Below are 21,689 nucleotides of genomic sequence, written 5' to 3'. Positions count from 1 at the left end.
TTAAATTATTGAAAAGTTCAATTAAATTTATTTAATTTAATAATAATGATCAATTCAATAATTTAATAATAATCAGTTCAATAATTTAACAATATTTACATGGCCACTCTTCCACTGTAAGATCCAGCTTGAGTCACATAACGAACCCATCTCTTTTGTTTTGGTTTCTTGTCATCATTCAAAGAATCAGATCCAATTTTCAAATATCTCAATTGAAGACCACTCATGTTGTGCATGGGAATTTCAAATTTCATAGTGACAGGTCCAATCAGTTTCCTTTCATCAATTTTACATGGTTCAGATATATTAATCTTCAATCTGATTAATTGTTCAGTGGCGCCTTGGAATTTCTTGAGTCCCCAAACGACTACCTTGTCTTTCTCCTTATATTCATAGGTTTGTTGAGAGTCCTTGTCATTACCAACGCTAATACCGCAACTGACAGTATTCTTTGGAACTGGAATACGAATGAAAACACCAGTGGCAGATGTTGAATTTGGAAAATCGGATCGAACTCGAATTGCTGCTTCAATTTTGTAATCTCCAGTTTTGGTGACACTAGGTGTGATACGGAATGGCATGACAACATTAAAATTATTGGTAACACGGTAAGAGAGGAGTGTCAATTCACCATCTTGTGGATAGAATGACAATTGGCGTCCATGTTCAAATTCGTCTCGATTAATAATTTCATTGAAATTGATGGCATCGACTCGAATGGCAGAATAAGTGCTATTCTCAACACCAATGGCTAAATCTTGATTGAGAGCAATTCTAATGAGAGGAGTTCCCATCAAGTAACTTTTCACAACCAGAGATCCAATAATTTCAGAACGAAGTAATTCACCATTACTATTCATTTCACAATTCACACGTTCTAAAACGTCAACAAAAATTTGATCATTCTTTTTCGTGATTGGAAGACAGGCTAAACGAGTCATGGTGTTACCAACATTTGCATTTTCAACATGTGTCAAATATTATATCATGATTTTGACCAAAACTTACTTGCAGTAGATTTCACAGTCTTTGGATCCGTAAATGCAATATTCAACAAACCATTCGTAGTTGGTACGTCCACTGTCTCTATAGGTTCATTATACACACAATAAGTCAAAATATTTGTTTGAGTGGTTTGAACCTTTCCCCAATCAAATAATTCATCCAACAATTCATAAACCAAAACAAAATTCTTTCTGATTGAATCTTCACTCAATTGACCTGTGAAATCTCGAATTAAAATGCATGCTCGTTCCAATAATTCAAAAATAGTAATTGGTGAAACATTCTCTCTACTCGTACACACAATATAGAGACCAGATTTACGGACATGGAAAAAATTAATTCCTTGTTGGTTGAAAATTGGTTTTCCAAAATTGGATGTGCTTTCGTTCCTCACATTGCGAAAGAATAAATCTTCGACCTCGTCAAAAATGTCGTAACGATCTATGTATGTGAGTATGTTGTGAATGTGTGATGAATGACGGGTATATATTATGTCAATATGGAATGTGAGGAGGTTACATAAAATCGTGAGTGATGATGAGGAGTGTTGTTACCAAGTATTGTTCAAGATTGGTCATGATGAAAATGTTGTTGTTGTCATTTGATTGATGGGTTGTGGTTCACATCACCCATGCATTGAAATTGATAATAGATATTATTCAGTGTATATATGTATATATATTCATCATTGTATTCATTCAGTGTTTCCATGTAAATTCCATGATCATAACATCATCACCCGAATTTAAAAATCCATTCGGATCATTACAAAAAAACATAACATGCCTCTGTACAAGAACACCAACACTTCAACACTACTTACAATTTCTCGCAATAATTTTATCTCCTCTCGATGAAAGAATAAAGAAATGAGTGATCATTTTTTTCTTTTTTTTATTACGTCATCGAAAGCGTCAAGAACAACAAATGGCCACACTCTCATCTTGGGAACAAGAGGAAAGATTCAAGTTTTTACGAGCGACAAATAAGTTGTACAATTGAACTATTCTTCCCCTTTACTTTATTAAGCGTAGATATTGGTTTTAATCAATTTCAGGCTTGTGTCCTTCTCTGATGATGTCAAAAGTGTTGTTGTTGACGAAAGATTGAATGTTGACAAAGAGGCCGTTATGGTTTTCAATAACCTGCTTCACTCTTTGGAGTGTCAAGTTGCTAGGTGAGACTAATCCAACTCTACTGATGATGGTGTTTTTGAAACATTCCTTGTAGAACATAATTTGACGTTCTAATTGTATCATTTTCGTCAACAATTTCTCATCGCTACTAAATGACGAAATAGTAGCTTCGAAAATTTCTACAGCTCCCGTTGCTTTGTACTTCTTGCTCAACACATTGAAAGACATCATTATCAGTAATCAATAAATTCATCGATTGTGGTGAAAATCTGTTAATGTAACCATTTTCACTGAACCATGACCCTTCTTGAGGTTTATTTCTCTTTTACTTGACCTCAAAATTTTCTTTCCGTCATGAAACTCTCTCATGCTAAAATGAGAGTCCAAAATTGTCTCAGCGTTAAACTTTGAAACCATCATACTTACGAAAATGTGCATTCATAGGAATGGCGAGAAATAGGACTCAAAAGGCAAAATCACACATCGATACCTGGATATGAATCACAACATGAGTCAATGTTAGGCTGACTTAGAAGAGACTTGTTGTTGCTTGTTGTGTTGGAATTTGCATGCCACGCAATTGAAATGCATTGGATGTGTTGATTTTTTATTTGATGATGATATTCCTAACAGCACACACTCCACGTATTTAAGGCTTTTAAATGCTTTTGTAGTAATTAAGCGGTAAGATTTGTTCTTCTAGGAATGTAATGAATTGAGGCGGTAAAATGAATGTAAGGCTTGCGTTCAATGACACAGGTGAAGGAGGTTCGATGACACCTTGATTAAAGGTTGCTAATTGATGAAAAAAGTATCAGAATATATATATTTATTTCTTTTTGGATGGAGCCAAGGAGTTGTAAATGGAAGTCTTGATCTTCTTGTTGCTGTGTCTAATAGAGTGGTCAAAAAGGCCTTTGTTGTGTGTGCTGGTAGACGCAACAGTAGTTGCAGCGGTCACAACAGATGAGCTTGTGGTGGTTGTGGACGCAAGGTTGGATGATCTAGAGTTCGAGGATAGGTTATCATTTCGTCGTGGAGTACAAGGTAAGTGTGTGGTAGTGGTTGAGGTTGCATGTTAAGTCGACTTGATGAAAGCAAGGAATTTTTCATAAAAGAGTTGAGGAGCTGGTACTTCAAGGTCACGTCCACATTGTAGAGTCAACTTGCGCGAATCGAATTCAATTAATATTATTAGGGGAAATGTTGACAACGTTGGAATCACCTGCATGTTTCGTCTTGTTGACAGTGGATTTTGTTGAACTTGTTGTGAAATTCCCCCAAGGTCCATCCATTGAATTTGAAACAGTATGTTTGGCAACAGTGGGGGATTTTGCAATGCGGGTGGGTTGATCCATGTTTCCTTTCTTCAATAGCAATCACATTATTGTTGTCGATGGAAAGTTGGTTGCGTTTTCCGCAACCTTTTCAATACTTGATCCTTCATTAACAGTCATTGGGAGAAAGTGGAGTGAAAGTTTTGAAAGAATTGATTGGGAGTAAGGACCTTTGATTGTTGGAAGTTGCATTGTTGGTGGTGGTTGTTGGATTGTGAGTTATAAATTCGTCATCTTTTTGGAATTGAAGTTTCACTTGACCTTCATATAAACAACCAATGTTTGTATTAATAATTCGTAAGTCATCACGAATCTCTTTCATCTCCTTCTCCATTCTCTTTTCAAAGTTTGTCATTCTCATATCCAAGTTTGTGATTCTCGCATCCATTTTTGTCAGTGTTTCATTTAAGCCACGAATTTGTTGAGGCAAGTCGGAAAGAGAAAAATAGAACGAAGCCATTGCCTTATGATCATTGTTGATTAAGGCGTTGTATATTTGATCTACCGACATTTTTTCATCAGCCATATTTTCTTGAGAAACGGCCAATGCTTCAACGTTGGATGGTTGCTGAAGGAGGCGATGTATTTGTTTCCACGTTGTTGGATGATGAAGCAGTAGAGGTTTCAATCTTGTTGTTGGATGATTGTTGAGAGGAAGGCGATGAAGCTGAAGTGATTTCAATCTTGTTGTTGGATGATTGTGGAGTGGGTGTTTTGGTCATCGCTTTTTTTTTTGTTGAGGATGGAATTGGTTGGGCCTCCTTTTTGAGAAGCGTTGATTGATAATGTTTGGACACAAGTTCGTTATACTCTTCAGCCACTGCCTCACGAGTAGCTTGGAGTAGTGTTTGTGCAACTTCAATGTTGTCAGCTTCTGATCTAAATCTCGAAATAGCGCAACATTGGTTTAGACGAGAGTTCTCGTCCAACATTGTCTGCCACAACTTAAAGTGCTTGCTCTTCTCATAGAACCTCTTTAAGCCATCCGCACCTACGCTTAAAGCAAGGGAGACGACTAATGGTGTTGTTTGCATCCCTTTTTTCTTAAGCCCAGCCTCAATAACCGAAGCAGATGAAAGGTTTTCCTTGATAATTTCTTCTTTGAATTCAGAAAAGAGATCATCAAGAAACATCTGTACAGGCGTATCTTTCAATATGGCTTTGAACATGATGTTCTTGAGCTCTTCTTCCAACTTGTTGCTTCTCAGTAGATCGTAGCAAGTTTGGATATCTGGAGATTTATCGAGAAACTCTTTAGCAAATCCCTCCTCATCAGGATGTTGTCCTCGTACCAATCCTTTGACAAATTCAACAAGGACGTTCCGTTTCTCCAAGACCGATGCAACTTGTTGGACAAAGGGAAAACTCTCCACCAACTGAGGCCATGATTTGGATGAGATTTCTTCAGCAGAAGGAATATAAACAGTGTTTTTCAAACCTGCTTGAAATTGTTTCACGGGAGAGCAAGCCAACAACACATCAATCTTCTTAGAGTACTTCTTTTCAGTACCAGCAACGATATCAAGCCTCTTCAAAACAAGAGCCCGAAATGCAGTAGTGGCGTTCATTTTAAAGTAAAAAGCAAGAATAGGATAAAACACAAAGGAAATGTGAGGATGAATTTTTTTTAAAACAAGAACTTGTTTCTGAGGGTCGATGAAAGTCTATCAATTAAATCACCCCTAACTGAAAAAAAAAAATGGTCTTTGCCCAAGAGCTCTGGAGGTTGAATTATTCGTCGAGAGAGAATCCGAATATCAAAAGAGATTCTGTTCTCGGGTCATGATCATCATAATGCAACTATTAAAATAGATCAAGTGGTGTGGATCAAAGATGATACAAATTCATACTTATACCTACAAATCACTGGCATTGGAAATAATACCAAGTACTTGGATGGACTATTGGAGTAGTTGTTGTTGTTTTTGTTGTTCGATAATTCCATCAAGGTTGACCCTTTCTTAATCATCAACTTTCAATTCCAAACAAAAAAAATGTTCACACCTCCAACTCCCTCGTCTGAAAATAATACCGAATCATCATCCGATTCAATTTCAACAACAATTTCAACAAACAATAGGTCTTCTCCCATTCCATTGAATCGATCTCCTTCGAGTAGTTATCCAAGAAATTCTCCTCCTGCCAACTCGGGTCTGTCACGTGTCAATTCACTCATTCAAGAAAAATCTTCTCAAACAAGCAATGAAAATCAATCCACCAACTCGAGTTCTGGAGGAAAACGTAAAAAAACTCTTCTCAAAGCCTCTCCTCTAATTTCTCCATTATTATTACCACAACATTCACAACATGTGTCAAATGTCAATTCAAATCATTTGGAAAATTCTCTTTCTACACATCATCATGGAGCTTCGGTTTTTGGAAATTCACCCATTCTTTCCTCATCCGTTTCTTCTTCATTACAAAATTCTGAAAGTCATGCTGAACATAGCGTCATGTCTGAATTTTCCACATGGGAAGAAGTATATCATCAACAACATGTCATGATGACAGGTGGCAATGACACCAACTCCTCTTCTCCTGTGATTACTTCTTCTTCTCCATCCTTTCCAAATGAAGATTCCAATTTCAATAACGATCAAGATCATCTTTCGAAACGATCCAGTTTTGGAAAATCTCGAAAGCTCACTACTTTTATTTCGAAAATATTTGGATTGAATCTTTCCAACACGGATGGAAAATCAAGTGTCACATCCTCACATTCGAATCGATCGAAAACCAATCGATTATTTAATTCAGGAACTGAATCCGATGAATTTTTTAGAGATTCTGCCATCGACGCTCTCGATCAACATTCGACCACACTTCAAAAATCTTCACAAAATTCCACATCAAATAATAACTCGTCCTCGAACACTTCTCAACAACAACGAGCCAACAATTATCAACTCGATTTAGAATCTCGTCAAAAATCCAATTTCAATCAATGGTTTCAAGACAAGTCACAAACATTCCAAGCTCAACATTTATTTGAAAAGGAAGGAAGTGTGTATTTTTTTAAAAAGGAAATCAAACCAAAAAAGACATCCTCTTTGTCGTATGCTTCTCCATTGAATTCTGGTCAGAATTTGGTGGGAAATAATAGTTCAAGTAGTGGTTCAAATAGTTCACATTATTCGAGTGGTGGTGGAGGTAGTAGTAGTGGAGATTTAAATTTTTCAACCATCATGGAAGAATCTTTCAACCAAATGACATTTTTGTCGAACGATTCATGTCATGCAAGAATGAAGTGGTGACGATATTTGAAAAATCGACCAAAGACTCTCCTGTGAAACACACCTTTTCATGGAATCAAAATGTCACTTATAGTATCATTCCCACAGAAAGAAGTTTTGATACTGTCATTTTGAAACAACAAAAACGTCAAGTTCGATATTACAAAAATCAATATTATTTGTTTGAAATTCGAGTCGAACAAGGAGATTACTTGTACGTGATGGAACCTTTAATTCTTGTGGGATTGGTTAAAACAAAAGAAGAACGAGACGATTGGACTGATTTGTTTGAAATTTATTCCATTTATTCTTCTCTCAATGTGTTCACAGAAGATGAATTTACATTGGCCTCAACGTTGACACGAGAAGACAAGTTACGTGAGAGACTCATTCAAGAATATGAATTATTTGATGAATATCAGAATGAGGTGCGTGAAGGAGTGAAACTTGGTCCAAACGTATCATCAAATTTGACACAACCAGAGACTGAATATAATCCTCGACTCTCGACCATTGACAATCCCTATGAAGAGAGTAAGCATTTCAAAAGGAGATGGAAAAGTCGTACTCACATCTGATTCAATCCTTTGAAAAGAATTATTTGAACTCTTTAAGAGTATTATCAAATAATAATATTCAACAAGAAGAACATTAATTGTAAAACAAGAGGATGAGATTGTATTTTAATAAATTATTTGAAACATTTCCAAATAATATTGTAACATCTTGATAATTATCGCCTCTAAAACAAATACTTGGAAAGTCACCATTCCTCAAAGGGTTGATCAAGGACCAACCATTGATAATAGAACAAGGAAACATTGTCGTCAAAATTCAAATCATTGTCCCACATAGAGTAAAATCTAAGCCTTGGTCGAACGGCTAAAATTCTGTTCATCGACAATACCTCCCCATCCAAAAACACAAATTTGGCCAAATTTTGATATTGCTTAAAACAGTATCCAAGATCTCGCCATGCGGATTGGTTGAAACTTTTTTTTGCTTTGTTGTTGAGTAAAATTCGAGATGTGTCACACATGGATAAATATCCACAGCCAATTTTTCAATAATTGCCACAATGATTTCTGGTGAAATTTGTCGACCAACAGTAATGCTCAGCTTTTTAAGGCTGTGATTGGGCTGTAATTGATTTAGCACATTTTGGCTCACAAATTCATCATTAATCTTCATGCGCAAGGAAGTAAGATTTTTAGGCAGAATTGGTGCTAAATGGTTTACCGTAAAGCCTACATCTAAATCAGTAAGAGTATCGGAAAAGAGTTGACTACTTTTTTCTTATCATCCATGCTCACGTCAATATCCAAAAGATCTCCCAAATATTTCAAATGAGGAGCCACAGATCGGAGAGTGGTAACAAATTTGTCAAATTCCTCACTTGTGTTGAAGGAGTATTCCTTGCTTCCAAAATCAATGCATTCAAGTTTGGAAAGAGTTCCACCTCCAAAATGAATATCCTTTTCTAGGGGTACTGGTTGGTCATACGAACCTCGAGTGATATTAAAATATTTCAATTGTGAAAACTCGCCAATTTTTTTAAAAATCTCACCTCGAATGTTACTGCAAGGATGAAACGACACATATTCAAGTTGGGGTAATAGCTTCAAAAATTCATATAAACCCTCGTCTGTGACCTGTAGTTCTGATGAACAGTCATCGTTGCATAAAATTTGGATTTTCTTGAGGTTAGGGCACAATTTTGCAAGCTGGATAATAAACGAGTTATAAATGTCACTATTAACAGTGTAATACAACTCTTCCAAGCGTGGGCAAATTGTTAAAATGTCAAACATAAATTTTTCAGCTTCATCGTAGTAATATGGTGCATTCAATGTCAAAGATTTAAGGGTCTCAAATACTGGAATAAATATATGACCCTCTTGCTTATTAAAAAATTCATCTTCTTCTTCCTCGATGCGGGGTGGCTTTCCACGTCGACTTTGAGGCTCTGAAATGCACAAATCTAATTTTTCAATTTCACAACATTTTGTCAAGATTCTAAACAGATGCTCTCTTCTGAGTTCCACGTTTTGGAATGATAATTCTTTCAGCCCAAAACCAATAGGAACTGATTTTGTTTCAATTTCCTTAAATGAAGTATCATGGTCAGAACTATTCTTCTCCAAATCATTGTTCATTTTCCACACCATTGTTTTAACAACCTTTGTCGAGTTCTCATGACATGCTTTGCGAATATTCAAAATTTCATAAATCTTGGTTGAATTGCAAACGCTACCAAACTCAAATCTTTTCGATAATTCACATAGAGAACCATCACGCTCCGCAATTTCATTCACAACTTGTCTCACGAGGTTGATGTTTTCAAGTGTGATGAAAAGACGTTTGGCACCTCTCACTGCTCGCGTAAGTGCCCAACCCGAAATTTGATCATCCTCATCCTCATCATTCATACTACTACTACTACTGCTACTACTACTACTCTCTCCTGAATCCGAATCATCCTCAATAGAGTTCATCTCCATAGTAGGACCTTGAATAGCATACTTGGAGAATTTTTCCTTAACCACCGAACAAATCCATGAATAACACCATTTGGAACAAAGGCTTATCATGAGTATCTGACCCGGAAACAGAAATTCTAAAACTATTCCAATCTCATCTCTGGAGAGTAAAGAGAGAAGACCACAATTTTTCTCTGGAGGTAATGGTTGTTGTTGTTTTTGTTCTTCCGAATCAAGTTTTGTCTTTTTATGACCAATGTGGTGTGATGGTAAATCCGAAACAATCTCATGATCATTCGTGCGATCATCATAAAGATTTCTCAAATTCTCTGTACATTTTCCTCGTTTCATTTTTTTTGTAATTCTATTCCCCTAATTTCCAGTAACGAGTGGATATTAAATACATTATTAAAACAGGGAATGAGACGAGTCCTATTTGACTTTATTGCCTGTGAAGAAAAGAATTTTTGTAATCCATTAATTTTCTGCCTTACTGGATCCAATGAGGATGTTCTGTCCTCCCTTCTTGACTCGTGATGTTATCATTCTCACTCCTGATCGTGCCTTCGTTGTTGTTCCTTTCATGATTCGTGCTAGTCTCCTGTTCATCATGATTCAATATAAAATTCAAAGACATGGGATACATTTGTTTGAAAATTGGTAAATGTCTCACGTCTTGAAAATATTGAGGCCACTTGTCCATCCCAATTCTGTTTTCATTTGATAAAACTTTCGTTTCAGAGTGGACATGGAACAATTGAGAATTTTACAAGCTTGTATTTGAGAGAGATGCAATACTTTGATCATGTCATGTTTGGAAATGTGTTTGGCTGCGTTTTTGTGTTGGAAATTGACACATGTGATACCAATACCTTCTTCGTATTGATTTTGTATAAAGGTGATGGAAGCATGTTGTGAAGGGCGTGGTTTGAGAGCTAGGAATCGTTGTTTGGAAATCCCTTGAATGAGGGTTTTTGATTTTTTGTTGACATTTGGCACTCGAGTGTTCAGGGATGTATAGGATAGCGGGGACGAGGTAGTGTTGCTGTTGATATTGTCATTGGCGGTTGTGGTGGTAGTAGTCATTGGTTATGGTTGTTTTTTGTTTGATTAGTTCATGGACTATGTGTGGCATGAACAATTGAGAGACATCAAACTCTGTATGATATACACACCATGTCCTTTAAAGAAGTTCTCAACTGCAATTTGATAGCTTGGTGCTCCATGTGTGCTCATATCATCACCTTTAAAGGCGTGGTTTTGATGTGCATTTCAAGAGATGAGGATAAAAGAGATGTTTCTTGATGTATTGGATAGCACAAATGGGCAACTAGAATTTGCGGAATGTCAGGTGTCGAGATTTGGCATAAAAAATTACATTTTGAAATGAGGATCAATAATAAGTGTTTCTGATCTCGCACTTTTCAAGTGATAGAGTTGTCATGACCTTCTGTTTTCAACATAATTTCCCATTGGATGGAAAAGTTCTTGAATTGGCCATCACGTATCGACATGCATACATATCTCTTCTCGATAGGCTAAATGATGAAGTGTCGAGAAGTGCAGTAAAGTTGTTGCTTGTCACTCCATTGTACCGAAATCAAATGTTATCCATTACTTTTAAGTTGATTTATGGCATATCAATCACCATAAAAAACAGGTTACAATTATGAGCGTCATACTCACTTGTTTCTCATTAACGTGATCCTAATTAAACGGGAGGATCATTTAGGATTATAACTTGTTCCAATTAATTGTTGTGAGCCCATTGTTTGTTAAATATTCATTGCATTTGGAGAAGCATTTCGATCCAAGAAATCCCTTATTAGCAGAAAATGGAGAAGGATGGGAAGTTTGAATGACCAAGTTATTCTTTCGGTCGATTTTTGATCCCTTTTCTTGTGCGTCTTTTCCCCATAGCAAGTAAACAATATTTTTCTTTTCTTTGAGCTTGTTGATGATGGCATCTGTGAATTGTTCCCATCCAATACCTTTGTGTTCATTGGATTTTCCACTCTCGACTGTTAACACTGCATTTAAGAGTAGCACTCCTTGTTGTGCCCATCCCATCAAGTAGCCATGATTTGGTTGTGTGAACCTGGGTGTTAAATTCTCATCTTGTTCCAACTCGGCATAAATATTTTGTAAGGACTTGGGTGTTGTAATGCCTTTTTTCACAGAGAAAGACATTCCATGGGCATACCATTGAGGATAGGGATCTTGACCTAAAATTACAACCTTGACATTGTCAAACGAACAAGCATTCAGTGCAGAGAAAATCTCCTCCTTCTTTGGAAATATCTGCTTGGGTTTTTCCTTGTAATGCTTATTCACAGTTTTTCCAATTTTTGGAAATAGGGTTTGGAAAATTCGTTTTCCAGTTTGATTTCCAAGATGAGTCCAATAAATATTCAATTAAGGGTGTGTTTGGATCGGATGACAACGAGGAAGATGATTGAATAGTACTGGTGCTACTACTGACGACAACATCAGCTGATGTCTCTTTCATTTTCTTACGTTGTGGCTCCTCCACTGCAACTGATGATGGTTCTGGAGTGTCATCGTCAGAATGATCCTCTTGGTTGGTCTCATCTTTAAGTTTTCTCTTTTTTTCTGATTCAGTCACTTCGAATGATGTCTCTTTCGTGGTTAAAGTTGTTGGTTTCACACCAATCAAGTGTTCAAAGTCTTCCTCTTTTCCAGAAAACCATGAAAAGAAGGAACACTTGTCAGATTGTGAGTTGGCACAAGTCCAAAATAATCGTCCTTGGTTGGGCCTTCCTGGATATGTTCAATTTAATTGTGGTTGATTCATTTGATCGAAAGAAAAGATTCATCCAATTTAATGAGAAATTAATTGTGAAAAGCGTGGAATTAGAGCACAAATTAATATTTAACCTTACCTTCTTTACTCTCAAAAGCATTGCATCTTGATTGTGCTGGCATTTCGGAATTGTTGATTTGCTACCATCATTTTGATCGGAGAATGATGAAACTTTTCCCGATGATGATGAATTTAATCCAAAATTGAAATTATTTGATGATGACGAAGAAGAAGTTGGAGTCATCTTCTTGTTTCCATCCAACCACTCAAAATATTTACAATCCCGAGTCGTACAGGTAGCAAATAATCGACCATGATTTGGACCATCTTTCTTCACTGTGCTCACTTGGGCAGGCTTGTTGCAATTGCAGTTTGGTTTTGCTGCGTCCATCTTGAATGGTGTTTCTAATTTTTTGAAGAATTTTTTTCAAAAAAAATGAACAACGGTCAATCAAGGTTGAAAACGCGCTGAAAAATTCGCATGCACCAATTTTTTAATGATGATGATCCAAATGTATCCATTCCTAAGAGCGAATTTTTCGTGTGGGAAATCCATGCTGTCCGAGTTTGATGATGTTTGATAGGGCTGTTTAGTATGATCCGATAGGAGCGTGCTGCGTCTAACAAACAATGATGTTCATGTTACCTGTTTTTTAGTCATGCCTTAAGCTTAAGAAAATCTTAAACGGTACTCATGTTTGTACAGCTATTGAATCACAAACAGTAAGTATAGCTTAATTTAAAAAGGAACTCAAATTTCATATTACGACAAACTGTTGGAACATTAAGGACTCACATTCTCTTCATTCAAAATGTAACTTAAAGACATGGGATAGAGTTGAGGAAAAACAGGTAAATGTCGAACATCATCAAAATAGCTTGGCCACTTTTCCATGCCCAGCTCATGTTTCAGCTCTCCAAATCTTCGTTTTAAGGTAGAGATGCTACATCCCAAAATCTTACAAGCTTGAGCTTGAGACAAATGCAACACTCGTATGATTTGATGTTTTGTGAGAATGTTACGCTTTTTTGGAGGTGCTGTGTTGGCAAAGTTGTCTTCCATGACAAAGCGAATTTGTGAAGTGCATGCATGGTTGTTGTTACTTGAATGCAACAAGGTGGATGGAGAACAAACTCGACCATTCTTGATCATCATGTTGTTGGAGGATGCATGCGGTGACGATGGGACGAGTTGGTTCGTGCTCGTACATTCCATACATGCATTTGAAGCAGTTGATGTCGATGACGCGATTGACCCTCTTCTATTTGTTGTGAGTGGCTGTTGTAGGGTACCATGATCATCACCTTTGCATGCACCAACTCGGTCGTTACATGCATTTATGGATGAAGAGGAGCCTGCACGAACCATTTTGTTCGACATGGCGTGGGTGTTGTGAGGATTCGTCACGTCCAACACATGATGCAACTCATGGTTTGGATGAGATGAAGTTATTGTCGAATTTGAGTGGTTGTTGCTGTTGCTGTTGTTGTTATGGTACATTGTGTCATGATTGAGTAGTGTATGTTCATGGTTGTATTGGGAAGTGTCATACATTGAATTGCGAAGCTGCATGCTGTGCTCCTGTTCATTTTGTTGCTCTTCAGAGAGTTGTGAGTTTGTTGAAGTGTAATGATTGGCATAGGCTTTCAAAATTGATGGGGCTGTCATGGCAAGATTTGTCACTGGAGAGGTCTTTTTCGATGATGACTTTTTGTGCTTCCTTACACACATGTTGGCACTGACATGAATGAATCGCATTGGCTTGTTAGCATGTTGTGGCTTTGGTATGATGGACGCCCTGACACCTCTAACGACAGATTTTGAACCAGATTTAGGAGAATGATTGCTGCAGCTGAGAGATCGGTCGTCGTCGTTTTAGAGTTGGATGGGATTGTTTCTGGGTTGAGTGATGGCACTTCTATCGTTGTCTGAATTGTGTTTGATGCTGTTGTTGGACCTGAAAGTAATGACGTGGTCGTCGACGAATAGAGAGATGAAGAAAAATCATGATTGGTCTCAATGCTATGGTCTTTAGGCATTCTCTTTGAGTGGAAATGATTCAAAGAATATTCGATAATTGAGTTGTTGTGCGTCATTTAAATGTTGAGTGGAAGAATTTAGATAGTACGACACCGCGTCACAAAGCTGGAGCTATGTTTGCCTATCGGAAAGCAGTGTGTGGGTAGTTCTTAATGAAGGATTTTTCTTGTTTGGAGGCTCAACAATTATTTGAATGGGTGGACCAACACCCATCGACAGTTGAAACTCGTGTCAAAGAGTGTGGCGTTTGGTCGGTTTCATACTCTTTTTGATGGCTTTATTCTTGATTGACCAGTTTACCATTTTTGAAATTTGAGCACAAACCGGAGATTGATCGTGATAAAACCTGAACGGGTGAGATGCATGTTTGGAACGTCTTTATTGTTCACAAAAGACAAGTCGTTTGTGATGGGTATTAGATCATGAAACCTTCTTGTCGACGACGTTACACAGAATAATCTTCAATTGACTTGTCACAGCGTAGTTGCATGATGATTTTAAGCATCTCACACGAAGGTGATTGGAAAACATCAAAATTGATGTCTCTCATTGTCGCAGGTCGTGCGCACGTTCAAAGCAAACATGGAAATTCAGTACTTGTGTGTAATGCGATTGGTTATGATATTACGCGAAAATGCATTTCTTCTTTTGTGTGAAATTGTACAAGACTTGTAGCGTTTACAGATGCTCAAATGTTAGAAGGTAACGAGTTCACACGTGTGTGATCATGACAATATCAAACAACGAATGAGGATGTTCTTCACTGTTGCTATGATTCGTGATGCTATTGTAATGTTTCAATTGATAGAATAGTTTGGATTTCAACTGTTTTTCATATTCGTACTCATTGTCATATCTTGGTCGTCATGTGGAGAAATTCTTTGAATTTTTCTCATTCTCTGAAAATGTATAACCTACCTATGAAATAGAAATGCAATTTCATTTCCCATAGAAATCGAATTGAAGCGTTTCTTGGGAATTGGTAATTTTGTAAATTGAAAGACATTCACTGGTGGTTTCTGTTTCTGATAGTTCAGAATCACTTGGTTCGCTTCAGGATCCTCGTCATCATGGTTTGCAGAAAGACCCGTAAAATCCCACAAGCCAGACACATACAGATAGCCCTTCTTTGTGATAATACACGACTGATTATAGGCACATGTAAAATCATGGATGACATCGTATTTGAGTTGATTCAAAGCAATTCGAATAACTTCCTTGACAACACTATTGACACCAATTTGACCATCGACTGAATATCCAAATCCATACAATTCATGTCTTGAATTGAGAAACATGGTGTGTTCATTGCCACATTCTAGTTTGATGATATCTCCAAAGGAATTGGGAGTACTCTTTTCGTATCGACAAAAAAATTCATTTCCATTTTCATCTCGCACGGTTTTTAAAATTCCATATTTTGAGGAATAAATGACATTGTCAACACTGATGGCAACCATGTATTTCCAAGCAAAATCAAAATGTTTCATTTTGGGAATGTTCAACACTTGGGTGAATTTCAATACTTTGTCTTCTTTGGGAATTCCTAATTCCAAGTCGTAATTTCTGGAAGAGGAAATGATCGACAAGTGCAAAATAATTATGTATATGATAAGGAATGTCACAAAGTTCAACATTCATTATGAATGTTGAATTAAAATTATTAAAGGTTCATGCATTCCCACGTCAAATGCCAATCGATAGTATTGAATTTTGAAAAAAAGTTTCATGTCATCCATGTCAAATGCCAATCCATCGATATGAAAAATTCTCAACATGCAGATTGTTACACATACCTTCCACAACAATACAACTCTCCATTTTCACTCAAAATCCCACTATGTGAAAAACGACAATGCAATTTCTTAATTCGATTCATGGGTGTTGTTGTTGCATTCATGGACGAAAAAGGCATTTGCAATAATGGACACGAACTCAAATCCACTCGAGTAAATTTTTCAATCTCCGATCCACAAGCAAGTGCTACTTGTGCAGGCATACTTATTTGTCCATTCGAATTACTTCCACACGCATAAATGATATTATTTTCACATAAAATCATGGTATGTAGAGCTCCACAATGAACCGATCGAATCGATAGAGAAGGAAGTGTATTGTCATTGTTATTTCCAGTGTTATTTCCAGTGTTATTTTCAACACTAGATTTTATCAACATGGAACAAGTCAATGAATTTGCGTTCGTAGGAACCGGACACGAGTGGTGGTGGTTGGTCCCAAACAATGGCGTAACTTCATAATATCCAATGTGTCTCCATAAATGTTACTATTGGAAGGATTACTTTCAATGCTTAAATTCAATTGTCCACAATCATTTCTACCAAAACAATACAGTTTTCCATTCTCACAGAGAATCATGACGTGACCGAACCCGATGGAAACTTGTCGAATGGGTTGTTGTAGAAGAGAGAGATGATCCAAGTGTTGAAAGGATTTTCCTAGAATTTGAAAATTAGTGAATGATGAATGTGGTTGGTCCTCCTCGTGCTGACGATGTTGGTACGATCCGTTGGAGGAGAGTGATAGTGTCGTTTCTTGTTGTGAAGACATTTTTTGTGTTATGGATCGTGAAAATTTCATGACAGAGGGTGAAGTGTGAACTTGTAGCTTGCACGCTAAACAAATATTAATTTTCATCAAGTGAGACAGTTACTGCCAATCAATTCGCTGTATTAATTCTTGATTTTGCCCTCAATGAGTGAGGAAGATAAAAGAAGAGAGGATGACTGCATGAGTGAGGATGTGGGAGGGACAGAATAATCAGAGGAGGGTGAAGTGGAGTTGATGGAAACATTGGCTTTGTTTTGTGGAGTACTAGGTAACATGTCTTCTACGAATTCTTGTTCATCATTGGATATTATGACACTGCTACTTGCATTCAATGATGATGAGGATTCTGAATTTATCAAGTGTGACAATTGACTGCTAAAGGATAAATTCATGGCTGCAGATCTATGTCTAGTTCTTGTGGCATTGGTAATGTTGGATTCTTTCGAGTTTTCTACTTCCAATGGAGTCGTCGTGACACCCTCTAAGAGATCATTATCATCATCCTCATATTTGCAAACAAAATAAAAATTGTCCAAAGGCATGGGTTCGAAATGCAACTCTTCCAATAACTTTTTTGAATAAGCAGCTTCAGTAGCACATATCTGAATGTCAGCTTGCCGTATCAATTCATTTTCCATACTAATCTTGCTAAATGTTTGACAATGGTGAATCCACGTTTTCATCAATTCAAAATTTGCTGCTTGCAATTTATAAATTCTCTGTGCAGTCACAATTTCAAAACAAGCCAACTTGGGATAAAATTCTGGCGACACTCGTACATAGGCATCATTCAATGGAATGTATGCAATTGCTTTTGTTGCTTCATTATTCTTGTAGTAAAATAATTTATCATCTTCCAATATGAAAAATCGTTCCTTCCATGACTTGTTGACCTCTCCCATTTTACACAAAACTCCACTCATCTCATATTTGTGAGATTCTTTGGGTTGTGGAGAGGATTTGAAATTTGTAAATCGGACCATCACTATTTTAATGAAAATTAGAATTTGCAAACAGCAACGGGTTCTTTGCTCTCGAAGATGATGAATAACAGATACTATCAAAACCGCTTAGCGGAATGATCTCTTTGGATCCAAATGAATGAAAATAAATAGTAGTGGATCCACAAATGATTCCAATGATAAAATCACAACGTTTTTAAATTACAGAGAGAGAGAGCGAGAAAATCAAGCCTATTCCGTGATACCAATGATGATGAAAGGCTTTCTGAGAGAACAATTTTTTTTTTTCGAGTTCGTTCAATTTCCCCGGTTGTGATTTTATAATGAAAGTTGATGAACGACTGCATTAATCAACTTTATTATTCATGTGATCTTTCAATAAACATAAAGGTTGAAGGGGAAAGAGAAGAGTGGACAAAAAAAAATGAATAAAATACCAGTGCAGGCAAAAACACTTCCAGTAATCACAAGAAGAAACGAAATTCATCATCTTCATCATCATCAGTATCATCATCATTGGAGAAACAAAATAATCATCGGAATAGAAAAAGAGTACAACACCAAGCTCTAGCAAAAATTCAAAATCATCATCTTCACCGAGAGAAGCCTCTCCGAAATCAAATGCGACCATTCTTTCGTTCTTTCAACAACAAGGTAAGAAGAGAAGCTTATCGGGTGAGATGAAGCCTCCAAGCTTGTACACTGATAGTTTGGAAGAAGAGGAGTTTAAAAAGGTGAAAGGAAACTCTTTGGAAGAGGCACTGATTATTGACAGTGATGATGAGCTATTGAATGCCAAAAGTACTTATTCCGATAAACGCTCTCATCGATTATCTACGAGCAGTATGAGTAGTCTCAGTATGGAAACGATAGACGAAGAAATGGCATCAAGCATCTCGGTCAATAGCCAGTTGTCATCCATGATGGAGACGAGGCAATCGTTGGACTCTGTCGACTTGGAGGAAAACTCTCAATCTTTATATTCCGATCGAAGTGGAGTTGAATCTCAACAATCCAATTCACAACAATTTTCACAACAACAAGAACAACTTGAAGAGGATCGAGTAAGAAGCTATTATTTGTACCATTTCTTGGAGATTTTAGAAACAGTCACGAAAAGAGATGGACATTTATTTATTGAGGAAGAGCAGAAAATTATTGAGGCCTTTAAAAATCAATGCAAAGCGTCACAACGATTATTTATTCGTTTGTTTAATAGAAAACAAAAATATTTCACAATCACTGAGCTAGAAAAATACCGTAGAGAAATTGAAAAAGAAAAGGAAGATATCATGTCCTCGTGGGTGAATAGTGACGAAGCCAATATGCAAATTGTGTGCTGCGAGAACATCAAAGATGCTCTCGAACATCTCGTAAAATCTGAACTTTTTGAGTGCCTTCATGTAAACAAGGAAAACAACAATGAAAGCAGCTCTTCCAGTAAGAACTTTTCTAATAACTGGACCATGGATGAAATTCAAGAATTATTGAGAGAGTTCACTAACAAGCAACTCAAATCCATACTGGACAAGAAAAATATAAGCAATGTAGTGAAGAAGCAACTCTCAAAGAGATCATCCAAAGAGTCTCCAAAATCTGATCTAATCAAACAAATTATCACACGACCTGAATCTCTTGTTGATTTGAAAGATTCTGGAGGCAGTGGAAAACAATCAAAACTGAGTGGATTTTTCAAAAAACAGACAGTTACAGCGAACGACAAGTGTAAAGACGAAGACAAGGAGAAGAATATGACATCATCTTCAAACTCCTCACCCAATAGCTCCACACTTTTACGTACACAAGATGTACTAAAATTAATCCACAAAGCCTCAAGTACTAATAAGGATATTGCTCCCGTGTATTATAGGATCCACAAGAATGTTTCTAAAATTTTCAAACGAATTCACCATCTCTATTTTATATCACAAAACTCTGATAATGCCTCCATCATGATATTGGAACAAAAGAAAATTACTATTTTTCCAAAATATGAAGTCCAAGAACAAAAGAGCCTATTCGAAACAAGAGAAGACCTCTTACGATATGAAGAAGCGTTTGAAATTGCAAACACATGGGCTGACTCTCTCGACTCTCCATCCACAGAAAGCACTAAAAGCTCGTACGCAAACCCATCGAGTGGTGACGTTCAAAATACTCAAGATCTTCTAATTATCGAAATTGAAACTCGTTTAGAGTCCATTCAGAAAGCCAATGAGGATGGTCTATTGGAAAAACTTGTCGAATTTTCCAAAGATATTTGTCAAAGACTCGAAGAAGACACAGAATTAATTCGAAAGAAGTATTCAAATGATTCTTCATCGAACACACTACATATGGATTATTACCTCATGAGATTTAGATGTGGCTATGTCTACGCTCGAATATTGCATTACTGTACGAAACTATTAGAAAAACACAAGCAATACGAACTTGCAATTTCACACTTGAATGCCATTCTGAAATCTCCGTTTATGGTAGGTAAGCGTGGAGAGTTCTACAATCGTATTGCTCTCGATTATGAACATCAAAAAACTGTGGACTGTTATGAAAAGGCATATGAAACATGCAAAATTGCATTATCTGATAATAACAGCTGTGAATTTTTTGGATCCATTCGATTACCTCCCAATAAGAGATGTACACTTGAAAAACGATATTTGAGAATTTGTAAGAAACTTCAAAAATCAGATCCCAAGAAATATTCAACTCTTGACGATTCCAGTCTCATCTCAACTTTTATTTCAACCAATGTGAAACCTCCCAAGTTAATATACATTCAAGGAAAAGTCAAGAAATTAGAAAGTAGAAAAAAGGGAGAAAAGAGGAATCACTTTATATCCCATTTGGATCAAGAAACAGGCAAGTATGAATTACATGTATTTTACATTTTAAATGATGATGATGATGTATGCGATGGACAACACTAACAATTCCATTATTGAATGATTGATGGTCAAAAAATCTATCATTTCATGGACAACACATTGCAAATTTTTATATTTGAAATGAATTATTGAAATAATTTTCACAATAGTGGTGAGTGTGGAACAATTTGCTCTGGAACATTACCAAATGAAACATGCCATGGAAGGTATTCATAGTGAAGGTTCTATTTGGGCCATGTTATTCATGTTAGTGATGTGGGATATTATTTTCGATTCATCCATACCCTATGTGTTTCAAAACAAGTATCAATCTTGTCCTCTTGATTTCATGACTGATGCATTCTATTTGAGAAGAAGAGACAAGTTCAAGAAACGACTTGAAGAAATTGAACAACTTGGTTCTACGTATTTGATTGAAAAAGTGACAAATTGTTGGAATGAAAATTATGGAACGAATGCAATTAGTTGTAATTGGAAGGATATGGATCCAACGCTATCAGATGAAGATGCAACGATCATGACTCATGAAAATGATGACGAAATTGTCGAGGTATTGGATGAGAATGTGGATCATGTTGTTGAAAACAAGCAAGAGACAGCTGTCACTTCACAAAAAGAAGCACAAGCTTCTGAATCAATAGACATTGCTGAAAAACCTTCGCAAAAATTAACATGCCTCATTAGTATTTGTGAATGCTTTCCAATTAAGGTGATATGTACCATACTTCAATCTCTTGCTGAGGACATGAAAGAGAACAGAAGTGGTTTTCCAGACCTCGTTTGTTGGAAAAAGAGTGATGTCAACACAACAAATGCCTCTCATGAACATTTACTGAGCGAAATTAAGGGTCCTAACGACAAGCTTAGCGAGAAACAAATTATTTGGATCGATTTGCTTGCCAAAGCTGGAGCCAATGTTGAAGTGTGTCACGTTCGAGTGAGAGATGGCAGTTGTGGAGGTACTGACAACTCCCAGGAAGCAGACCAAGAAGAACCCACGAAAAAGAAGAGAAAGAGCTCCTCTTCTTCTCAGATTACCTTTGCAGATGACGATTTATGGAAGCAATTGGAGGATGATGTTTTTGAAGAAGAAAATTGAATTGTGTGAAAAAGGTTATCCTGCTAAATGCAATTTTTGGTGAACAGTTCAAAACAACAAACACAAATTGAACAAATAAACCACACACATGTATTTAAATTACACAGTTAGCAGTT

General features: G+C 36.7%; 11 protein-coding genes across 11 annotated transcripts; 2 read left to right on the top strand and 9 right to left on the bottom strand.

Annotated features, from left to right (window-relative positions):
- Positions 1–95: 95 nt before the first annotated feature.
- Positions 96–1,886, bottom strand: C9374_008554 (uncharacterized protein; the record flags this gene model as incomplete). Its single annotated transcript, XM_044698643.1, has 3 exons — positions 96–928; positions 1,009–1,446; positions 1,829–1,886. 3 exons carry the CDS (start codon positions 1,884–1,886, stop codon positions 96–98), a joined length of 1,329 nt encoding a protein of 442 aa, XP_044545673.1.
- A 1,701-nt stretch (positions 1,887–3,587) lies between these two features.
- C9374_008553 (uncharacterized protein) lies at positions 3,588–3,989 on the bottom strand (the record flags this gene model as incomplete). The annotated part of the gene is made up of 1 exon (XM_044698642.1): positions 3,588–3,989. One exon carries the CDS (start codon positions 3,987–3,989, stop codon positions 3,588–3,590), a length of 402 nt encoding a protein of 133 aa, XP_044545672.1.
- A 40-nt stretch (positions 3,990–4,029) lies between these two features.
- On the bottom strand, positions 4,030–5,046 carry C9374_008552 (uncharacterized protein; the record flags this gene model as incomplete). The annotated part of the gene is made up of 1 exon (XM_044698641.1): positions 4,030–5,046. The coding sequence occupies one exon, from the start codon at positions 5,044–5,046 to the stop codon at positions 4,030–4,032; it is 1,017 nt and encodes a 338-aa protein (XP_044545671.1).
- Positions 5,047–5,472: 426 nt separating this feature from the next.
- On the top strand, positions 5,473–7,289 carry C9374_008551 (uncharacterized protein; the record flags this gene model as incomplete). The annotated part of the gene is made up of 2 exons (XM_044698640.1): positions 5,473–6,728; positions 6,806–7,289. 2 exons carry the CDS (start codon positions 5,473–5,475, stop codon positions 7,287–7,289), a joined length of 1,740 nt encoding a protein of 579 aa, XP_044545670.1.
- A 675-nt stretch (positions 7,290–7,964) lies between these two features.
- C9374_008550 (uncharacterized protein) lies at positions 7,965–9,542 on the bottom strand (the record flags this gene model as incomplete). Its single annotated transcript, XM_044698639.1, has 1 exon — positions 7,965–9,542. The coding sequence occupies one exon, from the start codon at positions 9,540–9,542 to the stop codon at positions 7,965–7,967; it is 1,578 nt and encodes a 525-aa protein (XP_044545669.1).
- A 318-nt stretch (positions 9,543–9,860) lies between these two features.
- C9374_008549 (uncharacterized protein) lies at positions 9,861–10,277 on the bottom strand (the record flags this gene model as incomplete). The annotated part of the gene is made up of 1 exon (XM_044698637.1): positions 9,861–10,277. The coding sequence occupies one exon, from the start codon at positions 10,275–10,277 to the stop codon at positions 9,861–9,863; it is 417 nt and encodes a 138-aa protein (XP_044545668.1).
- A 648-nt stretch (positions 10,278–10,925) lies between these two features.
- C9374_008548 (uncharacterized protein) lies at positions 10,926–12,406 on the bottom strand (the record flags this gene model as incomplete). The annotated part of the gene is made up of 3 exons (XM_044698636.1): positions 10,926–11,516; positions 11,674–11,968; positions 12,090–12,406. The coding sequence occupies 3 exons, from the start codon at positions 12,404–12,406 to the stop codon at positions 10,926–10,928; spliced, it is 1,203 nt and encodes a 400-aa protein (XP_044545667.1).
- A 393-nt stretch (positions 12,407–12,799) lies between these two features.
- Positions 12,800–13,774, bottom strand: C9374_008547 (uncharacterized protein; the record flags this gene model as incomplete). The annotated part of the gene is made up of 1 exon (XM_044698635.1): positions 12,800–13,774. One exon carries the CDS (start codon positions 13,772–13,774, stop codon positions 12,800–12,802), a length of 975 nt encoding a protein of 324 aa, XP_044545666.1.
- A 993-nt stretch (positions 13,775–14,767) lies between these two features.
- Positions 14,768–16,624, bottom strand: C9374_008546 (uncharacterized protein; the record flags this gene model as incomplete). Its single annotated transcript, XM_044698634.1, has 4 exons — positions 14,768–14,912; positions 14,975–15,622; positions 15,853–16,215; positions 16,266–16,624. The coding sequence occupies 4 exons, from the start codon at positions 16,622–16,624 to the stop codon at positions 14,768–14,770; spliced, it is 1,515 nt and encodes a 504-aa protein (XP_044545665.1).
- Positions 16,625–16,746: 122 nt separating this feature from the next.
- C9374_008545 (uncharacterized protein) lies at positions 16,747–17,607 on the bottom strand (the record flags this gene model as incomplete). The annotated part of the gene is made up of 1 exon (XM_044698633.1): positions 16,747–17,607. One exon carries the CDS (start codon positions 17,605–17,607, stop codon positions 16,747–16,749), a length of 861 nt encoding a protein of 286 aa, XP_044545664.1.
- Positions 17,608–18,266: 659 nt separating this feature from the next.
- On the top strand, positions 18,267–21,573 carry C9374_008544 (uncharacterized protein; the record flags this gene model as incomplete). The annotated part of the gene is made up of 2 exons (XM_044698632.1): positions 18,267–20,448; positions 20,624–21,573. 2 exons carry the CDS (start codon positions 18,267–18,269, stop codon positions 21,571–21,573), a joined length of 3,132 nt encoding a protein of 1,043 aa, XP_044545663.1.
- Positions 21,574–21,689: the final 116 nt, after the last annotated feature.

Source organism: Naegleria lovaniensis, assembly GCF_003324165.1.
Source record: "Naegleria lovaniensis strain ATCC 30569 chromosome Unknown tig036, whole genome shotgun sequence".
Classification (NCBI taxonomy): Eukaryota; Heterolobosea; class Eutetramitea; order Acrasida; family Naegleriidae; genus Naegleria; species Naegleria lovaniensis.
This window is presented reverse-complemented; position numbering and strand designations above follow the sequence as displayed.